At 42.4% G+C, this 27,562-nt stretch overlaps 1 protein-coding gene across 1 annotated transcript in view; it reads right to left on the bottom strand.

Annotated features, from left to right (window-relative positions):
- Positions 1-25,803, bottom strand: part of NSMAF (neutral sphingomyelinase activation associated factor) — a 63,073-nt gene extending 37,270 nt beyond the window's left edge. Inside the window, exons 1-5 of the mRNA XM_043601123.1 lie at positions 25,484-25,803; positions 7,924-8,013; positions 4,066-4,144; positions 3,901-3,968; positions 3,784-3,820 (exon numbers count right to left, since the gene is read on the bottom strand). Of these exons, the coding sequence (XP_043457058.1) occupies positions 3,784-3,820; positions 3,901-3,968; positions 4,066-4,144; positions 7,924-8,013; positions 25,484-25,542 (333 nt within the window). The 5' untranslated portion in view covers positions 25,543-25,803. The remainder of the gene's footprint in view (positions 1-3,783; positions 3,821-3,900; positions 3,969-4,065; positions 4,145-7,923; positions 8,014-25,483) is intronic.
- Positions 25,804-27,562: the final 1,759 nt, after the last annotated feature.

Genomic DNA, 27,562 nt, shown 5'->3' on the forward strand with positions numbered 1-27,562 from the left:
TTCTCAGTAATAAGTTACTATAAATTAAGATATTATGCATCAAATTTAAATCAGTGTGAACATAATCTCTATTTCCAAAAGCACTTGCATTGCTCTTAGTATGGCTTTAAAGTTGTAGTGTTAGGATAACAAATCTTAAAAAGGGATTCAAGGCAGCAAGGTAGCAACCATTGCCGGGTAAGATCCCTAAGATGTTTTATGAATGTCATGACCTGTACCCAGTAACCAAGCAGACAGAGGAAGGAAGCTAATCGAAGTGCCAATTTTCTAAGAAACGGGTAAAACAAAGTCACTGTGGTATGAGATGTGCTTATTAACATAAAGAAACTTCTCTGTAGGCGATCTGGGCATAGGGTGTCTTACACGCACTGGTCACCTGCCTACACTGTATGTTAGTAACCATGTCCAAGAAGCAATGCCACCCGCCAGGGCCGTCAACACGGAGCCCTACCCGTCTCCCTGCCTTCCCTCCTGCCATGATGATGGGTCTGCCCGGGGCCTCAGAAGCGGTCACTCTACTAGGCCACAAAATGTAGACCTCCCTCCACCTGCCAGCTGTTCAGAAACTCTGCTCCTATGGTGATAACGCTTGCTGTACTTTCTCACATTTGAAACAAACGAGATAAGAACCCTCCCTTGGGTCTTATATCCTCATTTTACTGTTTCTGTTCCTTTTTGTGGCAAAACTCTTTGCAAGAGCTGACGGTACTTTCTCTTGGGCCCTGGGTGGGTTTTTAGCCACACCACACATTACAGGGGTGAATCCACTCCTGAGGTCATAAAAGGTGCACCAGATCTCCAGGTCACCAAACTCAAGGGTCTGTTCTGAGCATTTCCTGGGTTCTGTTTCTCGGAGCTCAGGATGGCTCTTCCTGAAGCAGCTGTCCAGCTGGCTTCCAGCCACCGGCTCCCAGCCCTCCCTGGCCTCGCCCGCTGCCCCTCCTGTCTTCCTTCAGACCCTCTCTCTTCCCAACCTCCCGTGGCAGACTTGCTGGGTCTAGTCCTCAGGGCCCTCTGTGTACACCCGGCCCCTAGAAACCTCATCCAGGCCCCGGGCTTCACCCAGCTTATGTCTGTCGCCTCAGCCTTCTCCCTGAAACCCAGACCAATGCTCCCGAGGCCCGCCAGACTTTCCCTCTCGGAGGTCACCTTGTCAACAGAGTCTGCTCTTCCCCGGGCTCCTTGACAGCAATGGAGGAGGGCCTTGCTATCCACCTTGTTGGGGGTCATTCCTGACTGTTCTCCTTTGTACCTTGCAACGAACCCATCAGTACACCTGTTAGGTTTTTCTTCAGCATGTATCCAGACACTGACCACCTCTCACCCTTCCACTGCTACCATCCTGGAAGAAAACCTCCAGGTTCTCAATACCCCTCAAGGCTCTCCTTGCTTCCGCTCATGCCCCCTACAGCACATTCCCTACCCAGCCTCCAAGAAATTTACCAGCACACACAACTCAGCTGTCAGGGGTTATTTATTCTCTTTTGTGCTTTATGTGGACTGCTTATTACCCCACAGGGCCTCCGTGACACAGAGCCCACCACCGCTCCACCTCCCTTCCCCGCTGCCCTTCATCCCTCGCCCCAGGCACGTTCACCCCCACTGAGCCTGCCACCTGCCAGGACCTTCGCCTCTCAGGCCCCCACCCCTCGGCAGCTGCCTGGCTCATTCCCTCAGCCCTTCTGAGTGGTGTGCCTTCCCATGTGCCTTTGCGGCCAGGCACCGCCGACCATTCTCTCTAAAGCAGCTCCTGCTTTCCTCATCATTCTCGATCCTTTCGTCCTGTTTGCATTTTCTTCAGTACAGAAGATGTCTGCTTATTGTCTGTTGCCCCCATCAAACAGTAAAGTCCATGGGGAGAGGGGCTTTGAATACTTCATTCTTCCCTATGCCTTCAAAGTCGTGAATATATATACTGAATATATAAATGCATGAATAAAAACTATTATTTACACAAACACCTACTCTCTAAAGCCTAAAGAACCATAACATATTTCTGAAACAAGTGTGACCTCTTAAAGTAATCAAAAGCCACAAAAGTTGAGCTGCTTTTAATTGCATACTTAAGTTGATTTTGAGTAACTGACACGAGACCTCTGCTACTAAGTTTGTAAATAACTAAAATGGATCATTTGTATAATGGAAACCACGCTTCCAATTGAGAAAGTACCTCTTCCTTTCAAGAAGTGGACTTTCTAGAACAAAGCTATGATGTAGGATGATACTACAGAAATAATGAGAGCACAGGTGTAGGCCAGAATTATGGTGTTCCCCCCACCCCACCTCCAAAGTAATAGATGGCTTTAACTGTTTTCATTTATACCAGGTAAAACAACAGGAAGTCAAAGATAGGCTGGTTTCAAATGTTTTCTTTCTGGAAACTAACTGAATCATGGAAGGTAGACCTAGAAAATCACCTCATCTGTTTATCTCCCTGCTTTCATAAAACACTTTTCAACACACATTAAAAAGTGTTCTATGGGGCCTCCTGGATGGCTCAGTCGGCTAAGCGTCTAAGTCTTGATCTTGGCTCAGGTTATGATCTCACAGTTCGTGAGTTTGAGCCCCATGTCGGGCTCTGTGCTGGGCACACAGCCTGCTTGGGATTCTCTCTCTCCCTCTCTCTCTGCCCCTCCCTTGCTCGCTCTCTCTCTCAAAATAAATGAATAAACTTAAAAAAAAAAAAAAAAAAAAAGCGTTCCATGAACAGAAGGGGTAGGTGATCCGAAAAAAACCCACCGGAGCAGCCTCTGCTCCAATCATCTCCCTCCCATGCTTACTTGACCGTGGAATGATTTCCCTTTGAGAAAGTCCACTTCATGGAACTAGGCCTCTGCAGATAGTTGGGGCAACATGATCTCTAACCCTCTCATTTTAAAGATAAAAAAGGTAAAATCCAGAGCAAAAAGCAAGTGGGAGAGGCCCTTGACTCCTTTCTTATTTATAAGTTAAAAAAAAAAAAAAATCTATGAACGAACTAAGTATATGATGGGAGAAAAACCGTATTTTAATTTTCTTTGTGTTGCCAGCAGTAAGCACGGCACTGGGTACATCATTGTACACGGAATACGTCTGGAATGAGTAAGAGGTCATGACCCCAAGCCTCATCACTGTACAAGCCGGCACATCCTGAGCTGGTGGCCTGCTGTCACCATGAGCCAAGCCGAGATCCTACTCAGTGCTGTGCTGCTGGCCCCCACCGACTAAGTGGCCAGGAGGCCTGGGGGGAGGGGGGGATGAGGGGGGGCTGCGGTGGTTTCATCTCAACCCACGGACACCATCATGATCCTCAGGACGAAACCACAAGCCTGCAGGCATCACACAACTTTATAAACATTAAGGATCTCATTAGTGATCACAGCTTTAAAAATATATATTTCTCGGGGCCCCTGGGTGCCTCAGCCAGTTACATGCCTGACTTCGGCTCAGGTCACGATCTCATGGTTCGTAGGTTCGAGCCCCGCATCAGGCTCTGGGCTGACAGCTCAGAGCCTGGAGCCTGCTTCAGATTCTGTGTCTCCCTCTCTCTCTGCCCCTCCCCTGCTTGTACTCTCACTCTCACTCTCTCTCACTCTCTCTCTCTCTCTCTCTCTCTCTCAAAAATAAATAAAAATTTTTAAAAATATTTCCCAATGGTTCAATATTAAAAGCATTTAAAGATCTATTCCAGCAGTCTTCGTTTGAGATTTCTACCAATAATTTCACTGTGCTAAAAAAACCCAAAATGGTGTGTGTGTGTTTTTACTCAGGTTAAGAAAAAAATATTCACTATGTGCTTCTTACCTGACTGAAAAGGAGTGAAATCGCCCCAGATTTTGCCCTACAATGCAGATAAAAGTCATTAAATATACAGAATTTTTTGGCAGAAGTAAAATTAAATAGTTACTGACAAAGACATACTTTGTAAAGTGTCTACTGGATCCATTTTCTTCATGTTTTCCTATTTTTATACAATCTCTCAAAGGAATCTGGATAAAATTGAGGGAGAAATATTATAAAAATAAGCAAAGGTAAGATATACACAAAGAGTAGGAACGTCTCTGTTCACATTTAAAATGCATTTACCTTAATGATGGGCTGGGATATTGCATCTGGTTCAAAAATAACTGATTTTGAACATATTTTTAAGGAGCCTCTGATTTTCCTAGGGATCAAAATACAAAGGATTATTGCTCATGAACATAACAGAAGTCACCAAAGAACTATAATACATTTTAACTAGAAAGTACATAGCCAAACCATTAACTAAAAGAACAACAATGCAATTTAAGAGAAGTGGCAGGCCAGATTTTGAACCCAGGGCCATAGTTTGCCATCCTGACCCCATTACTCATTTAGGAACTGAAATTTTTATCATTCTTTCTGTGTTTATTATCTAGAATTCATTAATAGAGAACAACCTGATAGTATTTATCTGTGATCTGGTTACTCTAAAAGCACAAGGTGTACAGAGAGAGCAGAAAAACTGCTTGATTCTTTACCTTTATTTATCAATTTCCAGAAAAATGAGCTGGGGTCCCAGCATCACTGGGACGGATGGATATGTATCTCATGAACTCACGGATTTTAACAGTTCTGATATGTTTCAATCACTGAGTCATTATTCTTTTCCACTGTCCAGTTTGCCCCATTTGTTGCCCAATTCTTCAAGTCGGCCCTTGTGTCTTTTCAATTCAATGCACAGTAGTTTCTGATGCTTGCCTTCCCGTCCCAACAGGACAGACACTCCAGGCTCATCTTGCACCCCTCCTGCCCCACACTTAGACTCAGCCATTTCTCCAAAGGGCCCTCGTTCCTTTCAGTGGGAAGTGGTATTCAGAGAGCACAATCTCGGTGCTCAGCGCGACAGGGTTGTTTCTAGGCCTTTCCTGAGGGGAGAGCTGGAAAATGCTTTCTTTTAAAAGAAAAGTGTATGAATCCACGTAAGTGTTTCCAATTCAAAAGTAAGATCAGGCTTTTAACTTAACTCCTTTACTACTGGATTTGTATCTCTTTCATACTCAAAGTTTCTGTCACAGCATCAACATACTACCCATTTGCTTCATATAAATCTATGTGCGTGTGTGAATAACAAACAGTTTCAAAATAATAATACCAAAAGTACTAACAACAATATTACTACTAAAACACTTGCCACCTTTTTTGCAATTCTTTTTCTACTCAGGCTGCATCTCACCAGAGACACAAATTACTGTAGTTACCCCTCAACTTATATATAGTTAAGTTCATTTGCTTCATTTTCTTTTTCATTTTTAGGATTTGCTGTTTCTTCTGAAATTCAATTCTACGTTAAAATATGTGTAGGGGGCGCCTGGGTGGCTCAGTCGGTTGACTGTCCAACTTCAGCTCAGGTCATGATCTCACAGTCCGTGAGTTCGAGCCCCACATCGGGCTCTGTGAGGACAGCTCAGAGCCTGGAGCCTGCTTCGGATTCTGTGTCTCCCTCGCTCTCTGCCCCCTCCCCACCCCCCCCCACGCTCTGTCTCTCTTTGTCTCTCAAAAAATGAATAAGTGTTAAAAAAAAAATTTTAATATATGCAAAATATTTCTATAGTTCCAAAAGCAAAGGATATAAAATAAGGGACACTCAGAGAAGTCTAGTCATTTTATATTATTCCCCCATCGCTCCTTCTTCTGTGTAGATCATCATTTTCATTACCTTTTAGTTTATGCTTTTTAAAATGTGTAATTTAAAAAATTTTTAATTTTTAAAAAATATATCCAAAAAATTATTTCCTTCCATTCTTATGTGAAAGGTAGCATACAGTACCCAGTAGTCTGCCCTCACTTTTTGCACTGAATGCATGCAGGAGACAACTCCACAGCACTACGCACAACTTCTTCACTCACTGGACTCTTTCCAGTATTTTGCTATTACAAGTAACGTTATGGTAAATAACCCTGTTCATGGGCCCATTTATATATTTCCCACGGTACCCCTGAGACAGTTTCCTAGAAGCAGCCTTGCTAGATCAACAGGTTAATGCACATGCCATGTTGCTAGATATCACCGAATTCACTTCCGTGGATTATACTAATGTACTCTAATGGTAACTTAAAGCGTAGAAAAATAGGTTTCAGTTTGCTAGCTTACATGTGTGTTTTAATAAGAAACAAATGTACAGTAAAACCTTGGGTTGTAACTTGTTCTGCAAGCGTTCTTCTAGACGAGCAAACATTTCTAATGAATTTTAACTTGATAAACGAGCAACGTCTTGCGGTATGAATAGTACATGACGCCGAACATCACATGATCACCACTGACCCAATGGTTCTTGTCTCTCTCTGCCTCTCTTTCTCTCTCTCTACGGGATCGTGGGTGATTGTCTCCCCACGGATGCTCGGTCTCAGGCCACGGTGTTCAGCAGAAACCAGTGATTTTTCAGAATGTTGGAAGATGCCCACAACGGGCACTAGGGTATTTTTTTGTCACTTCACAGCATAGTCCTTTGCTCTTCCAGGAGAGTCAGCTTAGGAACGCTTTGCTTCATTCTAGGTCAGGCTGCCCGCAGATAGAGGCCCTCTTCTCTGCAGCCTTATTGCCGGTTACATTAAATACAGTACATGGCAAGAATTTATTAATACTGTACTGTAGTCAACATCCGTTAGTGATAGTGAAAGTTGTCCTACACAATAACCCTCCTCTCTCTTGTCTCCCTCACACCAGTCACAAAGGTTTTCAAGGGTAAGTGCAGGTTAATATATTTTTCTTTAGATTTTGTATTTTCTTTATTATTTTATATAATATTACAGTATTGTAATCATTTTTATAGGAATATTTTTGGGTTGTGGAATGAATCATCTGAGTTTCTGTTATTTCTTATGGGGAAATTTGCTTTAATGTACAAATGCTTTGGATTACAAGTATGTTTCCAGAACGAATTATGCTCACAAATCAAGGTTTTACCGTACTTAATTTTAAACAAGACATTGTTATGATATAGGGCAGAGGAGTATTGGGAGGGAAAACAAAGGTATGAAATTAAGGAAAAGAATATGAGCAAAATTCCAGAAGAAAACAAGGTCCTACTTTCAAGGAATAGTAATTATCTAATTTGAATGCTAAAGAAACAGACATTCAATGCAAAGTAGTTTCTGATGCCTGCCTTCCTCCCCAATAGGACAGACTCTCCAGGGTCAACTTGTACCCTTCCTGCCCCAGACTTAGACTTAGCCACTTCTCCCAAACAAAAAGCTAAGTAATTTTCACTTTAGGTTGTATTCAAACAAATACCACACGGCTTTGATGGTCCTTTCAAAATAAAACCTGAAGAACAATAAAAATTAAAGAGTTTAACTAGTATCAGAGCATGTTCAAGTTGTGGCCTGTATTTGTTAAGGGACATCTCTCAAAGGAAACCATAAGCAAAAACAACTTTGCTGCAACAACTCTGGTTTTATGCATTCCAAGTTGGTATTTTAAACAAAAAATTTCATTATAAATTTTTGTACACAGCTTTCAAAAGGTATGGCCAAAGAAACTGAATCTGTTTTTATAGCAATAAGCTGTAACTATTACAATATACAGAAAACTGATTTCACTTCTACTTCAGATCAAATTATTCATTTTGAAAGTACTGATTTTTATGCCACTCTGGTGTTTTATGATCATTGCCTTATGACACCATAACCCAAACAATTGAGAGTATAAGTACAAAAGTGATACATGAAAAAAAAAAAAAGATGGAATAATGAAGCCGAGTCCTATCCAGCTGATTTAAGCGCCCATATTAGAGGAATTCATACACACTACTTCTTAGCTTTAGAAAAATCTGAAGTATGACAGCAACTTATAAGGCCTCCTTTCTCATTATGTTCCCAGTACAAAAGGGGGGAGAATCTGCAAGATCATACATTTAATTTTTAAAATATCAGGCAAGGAAAAGGTCTGTGACTCTGTTAAGATCCAAAAATCTTCCTTACCTTTCGTTGTGACCACCCTTGTTCTGAATATGATTAGCTGTATGTTGTTCAAAGTAGTATTCCTCCAAGTTAAGTAGGAGCAAGGAAAATCTAAATTTGGAAAAACCAGAGCAAACAAAACAAAACCTCATGTTTATTATTTTTTTTAAGTATAAGAAAGCAGAATATTTAAAGCATTTGTTCTCAAGTGTTTTTCCATTCATTAAATCAACAAATACTTATTAAGTGTAGATCCTATACCAGAAACCCTTCTCTAGTCACTGGGAGAAAGCGACAGACAGACCTACCTGGCCAAGCCAAAATAACACAAATAAAATTATTTACAAGTGGATTTTTTAACTCCTTTAGGAGAACCCACAAACTTTATTTTATATTAATTTTTTTTAAATGTTTATTTACTTTTGACAGAGAGAGAGAGAGAGAGAGAGAGAGAGAGAGAGAACAAGAGCAGGGGAGGGGCAGAGAGAGAGGGAGACACAGAATCCGAAGCAGGCTCCAGGCTCTGAGCTGTCAGCACAGAGCCCGATGCGGGGCTCGAACCCGCAGACCGCGAGACCATGACCTGAGCCAAAGTCGGACGCTCAACCGACTGAGCCACCCAGGTGCCTGAGAAGCCCCCAATTTTTTGAAATAAAACTTATTCTTGCCTGAACAAAACCTGGGGCTTTCCTATCTATGGAGTTTTCATCCTTTGTTTCCTCTGACCGACCACCAGACGTCCCCACCTCCCCTTCAGACTGCACCCCGCCTCCCGTTCTAGTGTTCCACCTTCTGGTTAGTTGGGTTTATCTTACGACTTCCACAAGATCATATGATTCTGAGTCAGATCTTTAGATACAGTCCAATGCTTTGGTGTTGAGTAAGTAAGTAAACTGAACAGAAGAGGACTGAAATGTAGTTCTTTTAAAAGTTTTAACTGCTTTAAAAGTATGAATTCAGTTGTATGGCCACAGAAATAAACACGTGGCAAATAACTGAAAACAAGTGTTTCGTCTGTTCTGTGGTGACATCGGGCAACACTGGCGGCATTCTACAGGGTCAGGAAAAGCTCTCACGGGCAGTGTGGGACTGGAGGTCTGGTGGTTGGAGGAAGGTATCTCTGATATACATAGCAGATCAAGCATGTGTGCTATCTCTGCTCCACTAAAATGTGAATGAAAATATCTTTTAAATTGTAAGACCTCAGACCAAAAAAAAACTGAAGAGTCACAAAGACAAGAGCAACAAATATGTAAGAAATGGAAAGCAGATGGGAGGAATCGGCAGTGATCGGAAACCGGAACGGCAGATGCCTCCGGTAGAAGGTACCAATCGGTAGAAATCCAACTCAAGTCACAGGACTTCCAAAAAGTCCTGAAATTGCAGCAATCAGGTACCAAGAAGGCAAGGAGGAAGCATGGGGGGCATGGCCCGAAGTCTGAATGGTCAGTAGCCCAGATTCCTCCCCTGATGCCTATCCACTTCGCTCTGGCACAGGTTTTTCTAAACAAAAACTGAGTAAGAGGCTCCAAAGCAGACACCAAGCACAGTGGAGAGCAAGGCTACGTACGGCGTGAAAAGAGAGCGATTAAGGAAAACGTAGGAACACATAACCACTCCAAGCAACAGTTTGGCAGATTATTTTTAGAAAAAAACCAACTAGCTTTAGAGAAAAGACCTATGGATAGGAGTACTTGAAGGAGCCGGGTCTCTACAATATCATCCCTTACTGGAGCCCACCAGAAAGGGCCTGCCCACAGTGACACAGAGTTACATGCTTCATGCCTAAGTACGAACGGATAACTCAAGATCACCAGGCTCTAACATGAAGGAACTAGAGCAAAACAAGCGGAAGAACACGATGTGAAGTTCTAGACATAATACAGAGAACAGGAGCTCAAAAACCTATAATATACTTACAAAAAAGCCATTACATCCAGACAACAAGACATTGCTCATTACAAAGAAAACCTGAACCAAAAGACAAATAACTCATAAATTAAAAATAATGACAGCAGAAACCAGCTTTACCATCCTCATAGGTAACTCTTTATTAGCCTATTCTCTTTCTTTAAGTCCATGAACAAGAATTAATCATTGGCTCAAATGCCAGAGCTCAAAGGCAAATGCTCACTATTAATTATTCTGAAGTTGAATACAATCACAAGAGTTAGGATTGCTAGAACAGTCCTTTGATGCTTCAGATAATTTCCACGAAGGTTTAAATCAGAGACATACTTCCTAGTTACCTTGGCCCTTGTTTTTAGCTTGTGTCTTAATGACCTAAAAACCTTTGCTTGGGCTAGAGCTATATAATCCTTCCTTCCCCTTCTTGGTCCCCACTCCTCCTCTTAAGAGAAAAGGTAAAATAAGATAAGTATCTTTAGTAAGACAATGGCACAATTTTATTGCTATGAAGCACAAAGAACCTTCATAGACAATCGGCTCTTCCACATAATTATTAAAATATAACCCTATCCTTTGCCACAACATGGATGGATCTAGAGGGTATTGAATTACATGAAATAAATCAGAGAAAGACAAATACCATATGATTTCACTCATATGTGGTATTTAAGAAACACAACAAATGAATACAGGATAAAGAGAGAAAGAAAAAAATAGACTCAAATACAGAGAACTGGTGACTGCCAGAGGGGAGGGGGTGGGGGGTGGCTGAAATAGGAAAAGGGATTTAAGAATACACCTGTGATGAGCACCGAGTAACGTACAGGCTTGTGGAATAATTATATTATACACTAAGTTTTTTAAAAAAGAAAAATAAACATATATACACGTATAATCCTATCCTTAATATTGTTAAAACATCCATACTACCCAAAGTGATCTGCAGAAATCATTGCCAAATCCAGTGTCATGAAGCTTCCCCCCAAGTCTTCTAGGAGTTTTGTACTTTCAGGTCTTGCATTTTAGGCCTTCAATCCATTTCGAGTTAATTTTTGTATGCGATTTTAAAGTAAGGGCCCAACTTCATTCTTTTGCATGTGGAAATCCAGTTTTCCCAGCACCATTTGTTGAAAAGATTGTCCTTTTCTTTCTTTAAAAACTTTTTAAATATTTATTTATTATTTTGAGAGGGAGACAGAGTGTGAGCGAGGGAGGGGCAGAGTGAGAGGGAGACACAGAACCCAAAGCAGGCTCCAGGCTCTGAGCTGTCAGCACAGAGCCCGACGCAGGGCTCGAACTCCCAGACTCCAAGATCGTGACCTGAGCTAAAGTTGGATGCTCAACTGACTGAGCCACCCAGGTGCCCCATGAAAAGACTGTCTTTTTTTTTATTGTGTGGCCTTGGAACACTTTTAAAGATCATTTGACATTGATTTGGCAATGATTTCTTGGACAGGACACCAAAAGCACCGGCCACAAAAGCAAAAATAAATGAATGTGACCACGTGAAACTTAAAAACTCCTGTGCAGCAAAGAAAATAATCAACAGAATGAGAAGACAACCTAAAGAACTGGAAAGAATATTTGCAAACCATGTATCTGGTAAGGAGTTACTACTCAGAATATATAAAGAACTCCTACAGCTCAACAACAAAATTTAACCCAATGTAAGAATGAGCAAAGGACTTTAATAGACACTTCTCCAAAGAAGATATACAAATGGCTGAAAAGTATATGAAAAGATATCCAATATCAGTAATCATCAGGAAAATGCAAACCAAAACCATAAATGAGAGATCGCCTTGCACACTATGATGATGATGATGATGATGATGATGATGATGAAGAAGAAGAAGAAGAAGAAGAAGAAGAAGAAGAAGAAGAAGAAGAAGAAGAAAACAAACGTTGGCAAGGATGTGGAGAAATGGGGACCCTTGCCCACTGCTGGCAGGAATGTAAAATGGGGCAGCTGCATGGAAAACAGGGTAGAGGTTCTCTCAAAAATTAAAAATAGAACTACCACACAATCCACAGTCCCACTTCTGCGTATTTATCCAAAAGAATGGAAAAGGGGACCTCAAGGTATCAAGTGAGCATAACCAGGCTCACTGCAGCGCTGTTTACAACCTAAATGTCCATCAATGATGAATGGATAAAGAAAATGGGATATATGCATACACTGGAATATTATTCAGCTTTCAAAAAGAAGGAAGTCCTGTCTTATGCTACAACATGGATGAACCATTATGCTAGTGAAATAAGCCAGTCACAAAAAAGCAAATACTACAAAATTCCACTCATGTGAAGTATCTGAGGTAGTCAAACTCTCACCAAGAAAAAAACAGAATGGCCGTTGCTAGGAGTTGGAGGTAAAGGGAAAAGTAGAACAGCTTTTCAGGGACTTGCTTTTCAGTGGGTATAGAGCTCCCGGTTTGCAAGACGGAAAAGTTCTAGAGATCTGCTGCACGACAATGTGAACATACTTAACACTACTGTACTATACACTTGAAAATGGTTATGACAGTAAAACTATGCTATGTGTTTTTTTACCACAATTAAAAAAAATAGTATCAACCATTATAGAACTGGAGTCATCATTTGCTAAGTAACCTGTATCCTGCTTAATTTACCAATATTCATACTTTGTAAGAAACATAAAACACATGGTAAAGGGACAGAACCAAATTATTTAAAGTTAAAGGATGAAGGGATTTTTCTGAGTTTATTTTTCTCTCTACTGAAGGGTTTAGTTATGCCTGCTTTAAAATTTTTGTAGGTAAAAATGGTTCCAATAAGGTTTCGTGGTATTTTGAACAATGACTTTTAAACCACATCCCCTGGAGGAAAAGGTTCTGTGAAATCGCTTATATAACTTTAAATGATTTCTTTACGAGGCTCTTGGCCCTGCCCCTGGGATTCCTCAGTTTAAACTGTCTTACAGAGGTGTGGTGGGCTCTTCAGATTCTCCTGATAAATTCACTCACTCAGCAACTTAACTTTCTTGAAAAAGATGCTGTCCCATCCTCACGTCACCTAAATTTTAAAGGATACCATTCAACACTTAACCAATAGCATAAAATAAGCTCACCCTAGGCAGCCCTGACGGCAACCTTGTGTTCATGCCCACTCAGCCCCTACCCAACACTCCACTGATGAACAGTATGCACGATGGATCCAGAAGATTGTTCTAGTCGATTAGTACTCTCGGTTGGAGCTGTACAACAGGCTTCGCTGTGTTGAGGAGAATTATGTTATGTGCTCAATGGGAGAAAAGGCCCTGAGGCCTCAGTGATGCGTGCATGGGCACAGGAAGGGGCACGAGAGTCCTGTATCTGCCATGTCTACTCTGGATACCCTGACACCATCTTGGATTAAGCCAGATTCCAGTGCCCCTACCAGTTACAGAGCTGGTTTAACTGAACTGGGCATTTTGGGTCAGCTTCCTAAAATGGCTCCGAAAACGAGGATGTTAAGAAAAACGCTCAACAAACGAGGCGAGAACACAGTCCTTGACTCACCGTTAGAAACGTTTCCCCAATAAGACATTTGACGGTCCGAATACAGTCACTCACACACATATCATCCCACCTGTCACACTAACATTAATTTCTCCCTTCTTGATTCTGTTAAAAGACATCACAAGAACAAACCTTATTCTCTGACGAAGTTCAGATGAACTAATCTACTGTGTGTTCCTGACTGACCTGTCAGAATGCTGTCAAAAGAGATGCGCAAGATGTGACTTTACGGTGGATTCATGCTAGAGACCGGTGGCAACGACTTCCTCTTCTAGTGGTTTATAAACAATCCATCTGATCTAGAAGTCGCACTAAGCCTGCTTATGCACGTATGCTCTTTCTGCACCTTTCAAAGTTCCTAGATCACGGAAACGATCCTGTGGTCCCAAACGCCAACCCTCCCAGCAGCTTACAGCAGGGGAGGGCACACGTTTTCACCCGTCTTAGGTAGGCTTATTCTGTCACTCTCAGTCTGAAGGTTCGTGTCATGACAGAGTACAAAATAAGAACCACTTTCTCTGTTATAAATCAATTTTACAGTAGCGGCCTGGGCCCTAGGCAGCAGCCTGGTTATTTAAATTCAACATCAGGAAACTTAAAAAAATTTTTTTTTAATCTATAGCAGTTTTTAAAGCCACCACTCATTCCCATTTGGGGCTTTAACTTTCTTTTTGCTAATTGTGCAGGTCTGTGACATCCTCTTAAACTGTCCCTGGTTGTTGCCCTTCCTGCTTCACACCATATATATATATATATATATATATATATATATATATATACACACACTATTTTATATATATATAATATATATAATATATAGATTATATATAGATATATAGATATGAATATTATAGATATTATATATAATATATATAGATAATATATATTATATATATATAAAAGCTCAGAGGAGCCTGGGTGGCTCAGTCGATTAAGCATCTGACTTCACCTCAGGTCATGAGCTCGCAGTTCGAGCCCCACATCAGGCCCTGTGCTGACAGCTCAGAGCCTGGAGCCTGCTTGGGATTCTGTTTCTCCCTCTCTCTCTCCCCTGCCCCGGCTTGTGCAGTGTCTCTCTCTCAAAAATAAACATTTTTTTAAAAAAAATTAAAGCTCAGAGGAACACTACCTGTACAACCATCCTATGTTTAGTTGTTTGTCTGATTTTCTGTAACTCTTTACCAAAGACCATTTGGCCTGAATGTTCTGAATTTTATTTTTGACAGTTTCACAACTTTCTGGATCAATATCCATTCCAGAACAGTCCAGTAAAAATGTCTATCTTTTTTTTCTTCATTGAAACTTTCAGTATCTGTCTTCTAAAAGTCTAGATTCTATGTATGACAGAATCCTTCTTGATCCCGACCCTGGGCTTCAACAACAAATAACTTGCTATGGACTGCTTTTCCTGAAGGTTTCCAGCACTGCTACTTAATTAAGTAATTTCTCTTTAATATTCAGAATTTCATAGTTTTCAAGCTCTCTGTCTTAAGATAAATCAACATTTCAACAAGGAAACTCAAGAAGCAATAACTGTATCTCACTAAGCATCGACTAAGTAAGGTCTCTTGTCATTTTCTGGGTGCTATTTCCTGTTTTCAATCTACATGAGGTACACATCCGCCATTTTTTTCCACTCACTCAGGTGCCTTATAACAAGTGAATGCAATGATCTCCGCTCCTCTTTCCACTAAGTTCCCTGGGTGTTTCCCCCCTCTGGTCATGGATTCCCCTGCAGTTGTACTTCTTGACATTCGGGTGCACTGCCTCACTTCCTGACAGGTCTTTCCTTTTGTATAGCTCTGCAGCTTTTCAGCACTAGTTTCCAATGTGGAGTCCTGTCCTGCCAAGCTTCAGCACCATCGAAGACACACCATTAATCATCTTCTGTAATAAAATTTGACTCATTTTATCATTCATGGTCCACACGATTGCACAGAGACATCTGTGTGACTAAATGTTATTTCTAGGTCTTGAACCCATTGTTTTCTCATGTAAATTACTGCCCCTTCTTCCTTGGAGTAGCATTTCATCTCCTACCTGCTGTCCTCTAGTGTAACCAGTATCACCATTTCATCTGCCCTTGTGATCCTTTCCCTTGGGAGTCAGTTTAAAACTCTAGCCCTTGGCCAGACTCTAGGAAATTACATTCTCCTCTGACTTTGTGAGATGCAGTTACTTCCTGGACAAGATGGTTCAGATATCGAAATCCCTTTCATTGACCATCCGTAAAGCCAGTCACTTCTGCTCTCAAGTCTCAACTACCTTCGAGAACAAATGGCAAAACTATCACCTACGCTCTCGAAGACTTTCAATTTCCTCATCAAGGGAGGATGCTCCATGAGCACTCCCTAAACTGTAGAGAAGCATAGTTCAAAGAAACCAAAAAAAAAAAAAAAGAAAAGAAAAGAAAAAGAGGAATACTTAATTACTGTTCTCTAGAACAGTGCTTCTCCAACGTGAATGTGTGTGCGATCATCCGGGGATCACGTTAAAGTGCAGGTTCAGATGCGAGAGATCTCGGGCACAGCCTGAGACCGCGCGTTTCCCAAGGAGCTCTGAGGCAGTGCTGATGCCACCAGCCCGTGGATTACCCCGAGGACAACAGATGCTAACCAACAGCCACGTACATCAGGCTTCGATCGTTCCTCAGTCATTCTACATTTCTGAGATACCATAAAAATAAGTAGACCTCGCTTTAAAACAGAACAGGACGCTGTGGTGGCACAGGAGATGGGCTTGGATAGGACAGTATCTTTTCTAGCCCTAGTTCAGCCGTGACTTGGCCATTAGACTTTTAGTCAAATCACTTTACTATAAAATTGAGGGGAGGGAGACAAATTAGATTACCTCAAGCCTCTTCTTAACCAGCGGGTTTATAGATTTACTAAATAAACCCGGGCTTACACAAATCAGCAGGAATCCCATTTCAGACATTATGGCAGATTACACGTCCAGAGAAACAATCTCAGTACAGAGCCTCTAAAATTGCTGGATCAATTACTGAAATCTCTTTTCAAATGCTTGGCTGAGGTGATGGGAAAGTGAGGAAAAGCTTCAGAAGAGAGAAGTTAGCAGGCATTGGAGCAGTCTTTTCCCCTGGGTGTTTGCCCAACTCTGAGTATTAGAGAGCCTGCACTTATATGCCCTGTGTCCTGAGGGGACAGTGGGAAGGGGGACAGGGGTAGAGAAAGCTAGAATCCCTAAAGTTAATACCCTTGAAGGATGGAAATAAAAACCACCTCCCACCCTTCCCCAGAGGGAGATGGTAGGACCCAGGCTCTGGCTGGGCTGGGGACAAAGTCAGTCACGTGAAACCACCAACCTGTCTTGATACACATCTGGGGCTAGAATTCACACTACTTATTTAGCCCAATAAAACTCCAGACAAACCAGTGTGGTCTCTCCCAGCACCCCAGGCAGAAATGAACGCAAATACTTTCTAGAAAACTCCACCTTAAATCCAGGTCTGCAAGAACTCCCAAGAAGAAGCTTCCAAGGAACAAGAAGACACAATCAAAAAAATCATAAAATAAGGAACAAAATTACTGAATGAGGCTCAATACAAGCAACAGACTATTCAATCAAACCTGTATAAGCTACAGATAGCTTATTTCCTGTATCTAAGCACTCCAATAGAGAAGTTTAAAGAAACAGAAGGACATCAAAAGTATAACAAAGAAACAGACTTTTATCAAAACTGATCAGGCAGTTATAAATGACCCCCCAAAAAACTAGAAATTTAAAAATAATTGAAATTAGAACAAGCTAATGATATAGACAGCAAATTAGGCTAGAGAAAAAAATGTAAATTGTAAGATAGATTTAAAGAGTCCACAAGGCAGCACAGAAAAATACATATTAAAGAGACTTTACGAGAAATAAAAGTAATATTCTAAGAGCTGAAGGCCTGGCTCCAAATTTTCTAAAACTGTTTCAGCTTTTGAAATACCAATCAGGACAGGTGAATAAAAAGAAATTTTTATACAGACAAACAGCAAAGCACTACAAAGAGGAGATCTTAAAAGCAGCCAAAGAAAAGACAGAGAACAATCAATGTTACAAAGAACAATCAGACTTAAATGATAGGGGGTTGTGGGGTGCCTGGGTGGCCCAGTCGGTTAAGCGACCGACTTCGGCTCAGGTCATGATCTCACAGTTCCTGAGTTCGAGCCCCGCGTTGGACTCTGTGCTGACAGCCTGGAGCCTGGAGCCTGCTTCAGATTCTGTGTCTCCCCCCTCTATACCCCTCCCTCACTCACAGTCCGTCTCTCTCTCTCTCTCAAAAATAAACAAACATTAAAAATTGTTTTTAAAAAAATGATAGGGGTTTGTGGCAGGCTGGTCTCCTCTAGAATAAAAAGTAGCCTCCTGCAAAGCTCCACACAAACCCACTATGCTTCTATGTCAAAGGCAAACAGTCCAGACAAACGCAAGGCTTCTTAATTATGCCAGGGAAAGTGCTGGTGGTTCCTTAACCATGGGCACAAATACAACAAATCCTGTCCCTATCCTGCCATATCATATGGGCTCAAGTGCAAGGCTTAACAGCCCCAGTCAGGTCAGACAAGGGGCGAGTCCAACGCATAGCCACAAACGCTGAGCTGGATGGTGAGTCAAGTCTCCATCACAACACAGCTCTACTGTTTCCTGGCTCCTGGTCATTCCATGGGGTCCAGGTTTCTCCTGGAGTCTGAAGCCTGATCTTACCAGGTAGCTAAGAGCTGTACCTTGGGGCAAGGCACACTTTTCTCTTAGTTTGGGAGCTGAGATCCCCTCCACCAAAAAATGCTTCAGCAAGTCAGGTGCATATTCCCTGGATATCTCCCTTCGTTTGCACAGTCTTCAAAATGCTGAGAAAATTACAGTTGACCCCCAAACAACATGGGTTTGAACTGTGCTGACCCACTTACATGTGGATTTTTTTCAATACATATACCACAGTATTGTAGATGTATTTTGTCTTCCTTATAATTTTCTTAATGACATTTCTTCTCTAGTTTACGTTATTGTAAGGATACAGTATATAATACATATGATACACAAAATACGTGTTAATCAATTGTTTATTATTGGTGAGGCTTCCAGTCAAAAGTAGGCTATCTAATAGTTAAGTTTTGGGAAGGTCAAAGATTTTGTCATAAATTTTTGATTGCGCAGGGGGTTGGTGTCCCAAACCCCCTTTTGTTCAAGGGCCAAAAGTATACATTTAGCAAAACTGACTTCCAAAACAAGAACATAAGCACATGTTCAGACAGACAAGAAGAGTTTAGTACCATTAGGGGAACTTCTAAAGGATATTCTTCAGGAAAAAGAAAATAATTCTACATGGAAGATATGATAGGCAAGAAGGAATGCTGAACTAAGACAATGGTAAACATGCATGTAAAACTATATAAACATAAACTAGACAATTGTAAAATCTAATTTATAGGTTTAAAATACAGACTGAAAATACTAGACAATAAGAGACTATAATTTGGATGGGACAGAAGTATTCCAAGGTCCATATATTGTTAGGAAGGTGGTGGGGAGGGGGGTGGGATGGTAAGAGAATGATTAGCTTCAGATCTTAAGCTAAATATAAATGTTAAAATTTCAAGGTAAGCTCTAGAAAAACAGAAACAGAATATATAAGTTACCATATTCTTCAGGAAAGATGAAAGAGAACAGAGTCTTAATCCAAATGAAGGAAAAATAAGAAAAAAATTAAAGAACAAAATAAAAAATAAAAATAAATCCAAATATATCTGTACAATAATAAATATAAATGGACTAAATTAATCCTTCAAGACAAAAATTATTAAAAAGTGAATTATTAAAGAATCCAACTATAAAGCTATTTGTAAAAAATACGTCTAAAACCTAAGGGCACAGAAAAGTTCAAAGTAAAAAAAAGAAAAATTCCATATAATGCAAATAACCCAAACAAAACTGATAGAGTTATATTAATATCAAACAAACAGAAAAAAAAAACATTCCTAGAAGAAGTCATCATATATTGACTAAAGATTCAATTTTGTAAGATAGCAATTTTAAACTTACATACTTAATAACAACCCCTGAAAATATAAGCAAAAATTGATGGAAATATTAGTCAAAGTTTGCATCATGAAGCATCTCTCGGTAACTGGTAAGTCAATCAAAAAAAATTCATTAAGGAAAAAGAAGATCTAAACACAATTAACAAGATTAACATAACAGATATATAGATATTATACCAATATTAATGTACATCTATTTTCAACCTCACATCAGTTTGTGAAGAATGACTATAATCTAAGTCATAATAATTTCAAAGCATTAGTATTATACAGACCTTACTCACTAAACACAAATTAAAAATAAAAAACAAAATAATTTTCAAAATCTTTTGAGTTATAAATGTTAAATCACAATTTTACATGTCTGATGGGTAAAAGATGAAATCACAATGGTATACAGGAAAATAAAACAAGCAATGAATTCATTAAATGGCCATACCCATTTTATATCACATTAAAAAAAATTTCCTGGGGGGGCACCTGGGTGGCTCAGTCGGTTGGGCGTCCGACTTCGGCTCAGGTCATGATCTCACGATCTGTGAGTTCGAGCCCCGCGTCAGGCTCTGTGCTGACAGCTCAGAGCCTGGAGCCTGCTCCAGATTCTGTGTCTCCCTCTCTCTCTGCCCCTCCTCTGCTCACACTCTGTTTTCTCAAAATTAAATAAACATTAAAACAAAATTAAAAAAGATTTTCTTGGGGCGCCTACGAAGCTAGGTGAGTTTGAGCGTCCAACTTTGGCTAAGGTAATGATCTCATGGTTCATGAGTTCAAGCCCTGCATCGGGTTCACTGCTGTTAGTGCAGAGCCAGCTTTGGATCCTCTGTCCCCCCTCTCTCTGCCTCTCTCTCTCTCTCTCTCTCTCAAAAATAAATAAACATCTAAAAAAAACTTTTTTTCCTTAATGAAAATCATAGAGCAAATCCACTCAAAATGTATGAGCATTCTCTTGTGTCTTCTTAAATGGTAGCCATTTTGGAGGAAATTAATGTCAGACAGCAATAAGGGCATAAGGTGAAGGGCTAGTAATGTAGTTTGGGTAAAGCCAAGGTAAATTCTAAATTACTCAAAATATTTACAGCATTTATTTTTTCTCCCACTGTTTTTTTGTTTGCTTTTATGTGAGAAAAACACACCCTATTTCTGAGTCACAGGCAGATTTCCTTCAACCCTTCAGCCTTCTAACTGCTGATTCCGCAGTTAAGTCTCCAAATTCAACACCGGGCACATCCCAATTGAGATACTGAAAGAATGGGATGCTCAGTCTCGGAAATGAAAGAATAAACAGGAGTACAGCAAGACACTTGGCCCTCTCAACCAGCATCATTAGCATAATAAATACAGAATCAACTGATAACACTTGAAGTAAAAGATATTTAATATCAGCCAAGAAATTTGGTTATCAGCATAACCAAGAGAATTAAACACACATGGAATGTTTGAGGCAAAGATGAATTCGAAGAAGGGTCTGTAAAAGTATTAATGAAACATGTGTGCCCAATATAGAATTCACGATCACTAACGTTTTATCCTAGAATGACAGCTTGTAAGCTACAGCTAAGTAATTTGCTGTACAACCTTAGAGAAAAATTTGACTCCCCAATAGAGTATGCCTCAGGTTATCTAAATTTCCTTATCACCCCAGAAAAAATAGCTATTCTTCCATCATACCACTCTAGATGTGAAGATAAAAATATTTAACAGTTAGCCTACTCCTAAATCTTAAAATATAAAACTCTTAAATGCAGCAGTTTGTAAAATATCCTCATCTGCTAACCCACTGTACGCGTTATTTCCAACAACTCCAAAGAAAGACACGAGTTGTCTTTTAAAAATGTTTTCCACTGATCTTCATTAAGACCTAAACAGCACATTTTTTAATTAACATTTTTAATGTTTATTTCATTTATTTTAAGTTTATTTATTTTTGAGAGAGAGACAGAGAGAGTGAGCAGGGACGGGCAGAGAAAGAAGAGGAGAGAGAGAATCCCAAGCAGGCTCCGCACTGTCACTAACGGAGTCCGATGTGGGGCTCAAACTCACAAACCTGCGAGATCATGACCTGAACTAAAACGAACAGTCAAACACAACCGACTGAGCCACCCAGGCCTCCCATTAATGTTTATTTATTTTTGAGAGAGAGACAGAGCGCAAGCAGGGGAGGGGCACAGACAGAAGGAGACACAGAATCTGAAACAGGCTCCAGGCTCCGAGCTGTCAGCACAGAGCCTGATGCTGGGCTCAAACCCACCAATCGTGAGATCATGACCTGAGCTGAAGTCGGACGCTTAATCGACTAAGCCAGCCAGGCACCCCGACAACACATTTTTAAAAACCAGTAAAATCAATATAGTTCCTGGCATCTAAATCTTAACCAGGATACTCTTCATTTTCTGATACACTACCGAAAATTCCCAAAGCATTCTTTACAAACATGACTAATAAATGGTACTACTGTACAGCTGGTCAAGCCAGAAACCTGAGAGGAGGACTGCCGGGCTGAGCAAACAAAAATACAGGATACCTAGTTAAATCTGAATTTCAGACAAATTACAAAAAAATTAATATAAGTATGTAGCAAATATTGCATGGGACATACTTGCACTAAAAGATTTTTCATTATTCATCTGAAATTCATTTAACTGGGCATCCTGTATGTTATTTGACAACTCTAGCTGGGATTCTTTCTCCGTTGCCTCCTACATGAAATCTACCACACCAAGACCTGTCAATTCCACCTCCTAAGAACATCTCCTAAGTGTAAAATCCATACACTTTTCTCCATTTCTTCTGCCTCCGCTTTGGTCTCAGCCACCAAGAATCTCCCAACCGCTCTCTGCTTCTATCTTTGTAGAAATATCACTTACTCTAAATGCAGCAGCATCAATTTAATACTAAAAGAAATAAATGCTAACTTCAGGTTTCTCCTTTTCTGAGGTTATTACTGGGTAGTGGTAGAAATCTAAAATCTCTAAAGCAGCATGAGAGGTGAGGCCTTTTATTAAGGGTCACCTCCGAAGGAGTCCCAAGGAAAGAAACAGTTCTCTTGGGTATGCTTGAGCAAATGGCCTATATCAATCACTGTGCTAATTGGTGTTTATTGCCACAAAGGGATGAGCTAGGAAAAATCTGTGCAGAAATAAAGTTTGCTTTTTAAAGTTTATTTATTTTGAGAGAGAGCGAGCAGGGGTAGGGCAGATAGAGAGGGAGAGAAAGAATCCCAAGCAGGCTCTGCATCGTTGGCACACAGCCCAACACAGGGCTGGATCTCAGGAACCCTGAGATCATGACCTGAGCCGAAACTAAGAGTCGGGATGCTCAACCGACCGAGCCACCCAGGCACCCCGGAAATGAAGTTGCTTTAAAATAAATCGCCTTGTCTTTCAGAGTGAATTCTAAGATTTATAGAGACTGTGTGGTTCTAGCCTACATCTGCTTGTGAGACAGATTCCTTTCATTCAACTGGTACTCTACGGACACCTTCGGGGTTAAAGTCCACTCATCAGCCCAAGGTTGCAAAGTCGGAAAGCAGAGTATTAAAAAACGTGGGCAGTCAGCAAGTAAAATCCAAATAACTCTAAGATATATGGCGACAACGTCTTCAGATTCCTGATACGGCAAGTGCAGACTTTAAGATTTGTGCGACATTGTAGAGCTGTATAAACTAAGCAAATTAAGCAAAAATTACAGCTATTGAATGAACTGACAAATCTAAAGAAAACAGGTTTTCCTCTTATGAAAGAGGTCACAGAATTGTTACAAATAACTCTTTGATCAGAGAACATGACGGCAATTCAAGGGTTTCTAAGTTCTTACAATGCAAATTAGAACATCCATCTATTTAATACAGAATACCCCCAATTCTTAACGGTGTTGGTACAGAACAAAGAAACTCTACTCAAGCTCCTTCCGAATGAAACAAGCATTATAAATGAAGTCAGAAGAGCCTCTACAAGTATGAGTTACTTTATTTAGGGTCCAGTCATTATTTAAAAAACAAGCGTTTCCGGGGATGCCTGCGTGGCTCAATCGGTTAAGCATCCGAATTTGGCTCAGATCATGATCTCATGGTTTGTGAGTTCGAACCCCACATTGGGTTCTGTGCTGACAGCCCAGAGCCCGCAGCCTGCTTTGGATTCTGTGTCTCCCTCTCTCTCTGCCCCTCACCCGCTCACACTCTGTCTCTCTCTCTCCCTCTCTCAAAAATAAACAAACATCAAAAAAAAAAAAAAAAAGGTGTTTCTGTGGATAAAAGGCTAATCACAAAACCAGAAACATTCTTGAAAGCCATAGCCGAGATATGTTTTTTTTTGATACATCTTATCTTCTTCTCTACAGTGGGGAATGAAATTTCAACCTACAGATATCCTGGCCAGGCCAACATTATAGATTAGAAAAGGATATGAATGTTTGGACAAAACGGATCAAATCAACACCTATAAAACAGGTGTGGATGTTGCAAGATCACGCAAACCTTAAAGTCTCCACCTGTATTTCCATGTATAATCTGCTTTGTTGGTGTCCACTGTAGAGGCCAAGGGCAGGCTGTCCCAAAACGTGCCCCTGCGGCATATTTTACATAAAAGTTACTTAAGAAATAGCCAATGCAGGGACACTCAGACCTTCCTCCCGCCTGAAATCAGGAACAGAATCTTCCAAATGAGAAATACCCTCCCTACTAAGAAACAAAAATACATCTTTATCACCACAGATAGGGTCTTTAAAGCCAAGAAAGCTGTAGAAACAAACCTTATTTTTCCCCCCTAATCTACTACCTCAGCCTAAATTCTGCCTTGAATTCCCTACTAATTAAAGCTCCCAAACACCTGTTTTCTTTATCCTGTCAATTCCTCACAAATGTATTGTCTCTTTGTCTGAACGTAAAAGAACTGCCTGCCTTGGTCATTTCTTTAGGTCTCTATTTTAATATTGGGCCTCTGCGGACAGTCATAAAACTTTGCTTTTCTCCTGTTCATTTGTCGTATGCAAACTGCATTTAGCCCAGCTGGAAGACCTTCAAAGGTAAAGGAAAATTCTTGTTTCCTTCCACCGCCGATCACACAACAACGTGACAGGCTAGCAGAACTTCTAGATAACTTATTCTCACGATCAAAATAACAACCGTAAAATAATTCGTTCCCAGTTCCTTTTGACACCTGAGACCACAGACCCGAAATTCAGCAAGCTATTTCGCTCACCAGTAATTTACTTAGGGCAGAAGTGACCTTTTTAGAAATGACTTCCCTTGGAGGCGGAGAATCAGAAACTAAACGGGTGCTGCCGCTCAGAGATCATTTGATTGAGCTCGCGGGACCCCAAATCCCTGCTGGGATCTGGGGATAATGACTGCTGTGCCTCACCTCGCGTCTGAATGCAAAGCCTTCCAATGCACTTGTCTTGTATGTAATGAGACCCATTGCTCGGTACAACACGTTTGTGGGGTGGCCCTTGGCTTTTCGCAGAATAAGGCCTTTCTTGCGGCCCACCTCGCGGCCCGGCAGGGCAGGGAGCCGGGCAGGCCCTTGCCTTGGCCTTCCGTCTGAAGAAGTCGACAAAAAAAGGCGCAATAAAGCGTGGCATCCAGGTCCGTCCCGGCGCAGGCGGGGTGGTCGCCGACCGCGGAGGGCAGCCCTGGCGGAACGCCCCTGCGGCGCCCACGCAGTGCCCGGACCCGGCGCCGGTGACCCGGGGGGGACAGGGGGAGGCCGCCGGCCCGCGCACCGCCAGCCGCACCCCTCCGGAGAACGCCAGGGCTCGCGTCCCGGGCCGGGGCCCGCGAGGGAGTCCGCACCGGGACCCTCGCGGCCTCTTCCGGGTGAGCCGCGTGGCCCCACCTGCGCCCGGCTCGCTACCGGACCGGGACGCGACCCCGGCCCCGACCCGGCTCCCGGGCTCCGGCCGCGGCCCCCGCCCGAGCGCCCGGCATGCTCCGGGCCCCGGCCTTTGTGCCGGGTCCCCACACAGGGTCCGACCTCTCGGGGCCCGGCCGGAAACCCGGCTCCCGCCCCCCGAGCGGGCCCCCCCGCCCCCCTCTCCCGGCCTCCGACCCCGGCTCCGGCCCTCCCTGGCTCCGGCCCTCCCCGCCTCCGCCCGCAGGCCGGGGCCGGCGCTCACCTCTCCTTGGAGTAGAGCTGCAGCTGCTGCTCCCGCCGCTTCTTCCGGATAAACGCCATGGAGGGAGGGCAGGGCGCCGGCGCGCGAGGACGCACGGCTCGGGCGCCGCTGCAGTCCGCGAGGAGTCCGGGACGCGCCTGGGAGGCGGGCCCCGCGAGCCGGCCCGCGAGGTCCCGGCCGGGAGGGGAGTGCGGCTGGGGGGCCTGGCTTCGCGCGCGGCGGCGCCGCTGGGCGCCCCACCGCCCGACGCTGCGCCCCAGGGCCCGCGGCGTCCGGGCCGCGCTCAGCGGAGCATGTTCGCGTGGGGACTCCCGCGGCGCCGTGACTCAGGCCGGAGGAGGGGCGCGCGCTGACCCGAGGCGCCCGACACCCTGGCCGCCGGGTACGGGGGAAGGACCGGGGCCAGCCTGCGGTCTGTGCTTACGCGCCGAACGTTCCCCGCTCTGTCACCCGCTGCACAGCCCCGTTTTGAATGTTGCACGCGTGAAAACGGAAGCTTGCCCGTGGACTGCCCCCACGTTGCTGGCCACCGAGACTCCAAAAAACACCGTTTGGGGCTCTCGATCTCTTGGTAGTTGAAATGCTTGGTCGCATGACTTCTCTTTCTCTCTTTTTCTAACGGCTTTGTTGAGCTAGAACTCACACAGCAAGCAGTTCACCCATTTAAAGTGTACCATTCGGTGATTTTTACCACGGTCGCAGATATGCAGAACTCCCCCCACCCCGCCCCAGTACCCTTCGGTTATCACCCCCACGTCCTCGAAGCCCAGCATAAGCAAGCACTGATCAACTTTTCTGTGTCTATGAACTTGCCTATCCCCAACATTTCATATAAATGCAACCGTACGTTATGTAGCCTTTTATGTCTGGCTTCTTTCACTTAGCATGAATGTTTTTCAGATTCATTCATGTATCTGTACTTTATTCTTTTTTATTGCTGGAGAGATAGATCCTAGCGTACGGACGTACCCCATTTTGTGAATCCATTCATCATTTGGCAGTTACCAATAATGCTTCTAAGAACATTCTTGTACAAGTTTTTGCACGGACGGATGTTTTCATTTCTACTGACTACATGCCTAGGAGTGGAATTGCTGGGTCGTGGAACTCGACGTTTAAACACTTGAGAAACTGCCAAACTGTTTTCTAAAATGGCTGCACCATTTTACGTTTCCACCAGCAGGGTATAAGGGTTCTAATTTCTTCACATTCCTCCTGGCACTTGTTATTATCTGACTTCTTGATTATAGCTATGTCCTAGTGGGAGTGAGTAGTATCTCACTGTGTTTACGACTCCTTCATATATCCTGAGCATGACTCTGTGACTGTAAAGGATTTCTAGAATAACAAACTTCTAAACTGTATATATGGTAACACGTATGTATTATCTTACAGATCTGGTTCTGCAGAGTTAGATTTTTAAAAGCTTCAGGGTAAATGAGTATGTCAGCTCGCTAGGATGTGGCAGGACATCTCTGAAGGAAAGATGGAGAACCAGGAGTAAAAGCCAGGGCTGGATCTTACTGAACTTGATCCCAGCAGCATTGGAAAAATGATATGCATAAAGGGGGCACTCATTACAAGCGTTTGGGAAGGAGTGAGGGTGTGCGGATACCCTGTAACTTGCACTGAGTCCCTTCCGTGTGACCAAGTACTACACAGAACCTGTAACTGCACAAACGTGTCAGAGGCGTTAGCCCCAGTATACCTCTAGGAAACTATGATTTAGTCGGGTGGCCAAGACAAATACAGGAGTAGATCCACGATGAAACAGGATGATATAACTGCAAAGAGGCACAACGTGATAGCTTTCTATATGAGAAGTACACAATACATATTAAGAGTTATAGGTATTATGAGGTACCACTTTTGACTGGAAAAAGGCAAGAAAACAGCATGCACGTTTTCTTCTTTTAAACGTTAAAGGATGGGGCATCTGGATGGCTCCGTCTGTTAAGCGCCGACTTAAGCTCAGGTCATGCTCTCCTGGTTTGTGGGTTCAAGCCCCGCCTCGGGCTCTGCGGTGACAGCTCAGAACCTAGAGCCTGCTTCAGATGCTGTGTCTGCCTCTCTCTGCCC

This window comes from Prionailurus bengalensis, chromosome F2 (assembly GCF_016509475.1).
Source record: "Prionailurus bengalensis isolate Pbe53 chromosome F2, Fcat_Pben_1.1_paternal_pri, whole genome shotgun sequence".
NCBI lineage: Eukaryota > Metazoa > Chordata > Mammalia > Carnivora > Felidae > Prionailurus > Prionailurus bengalensis.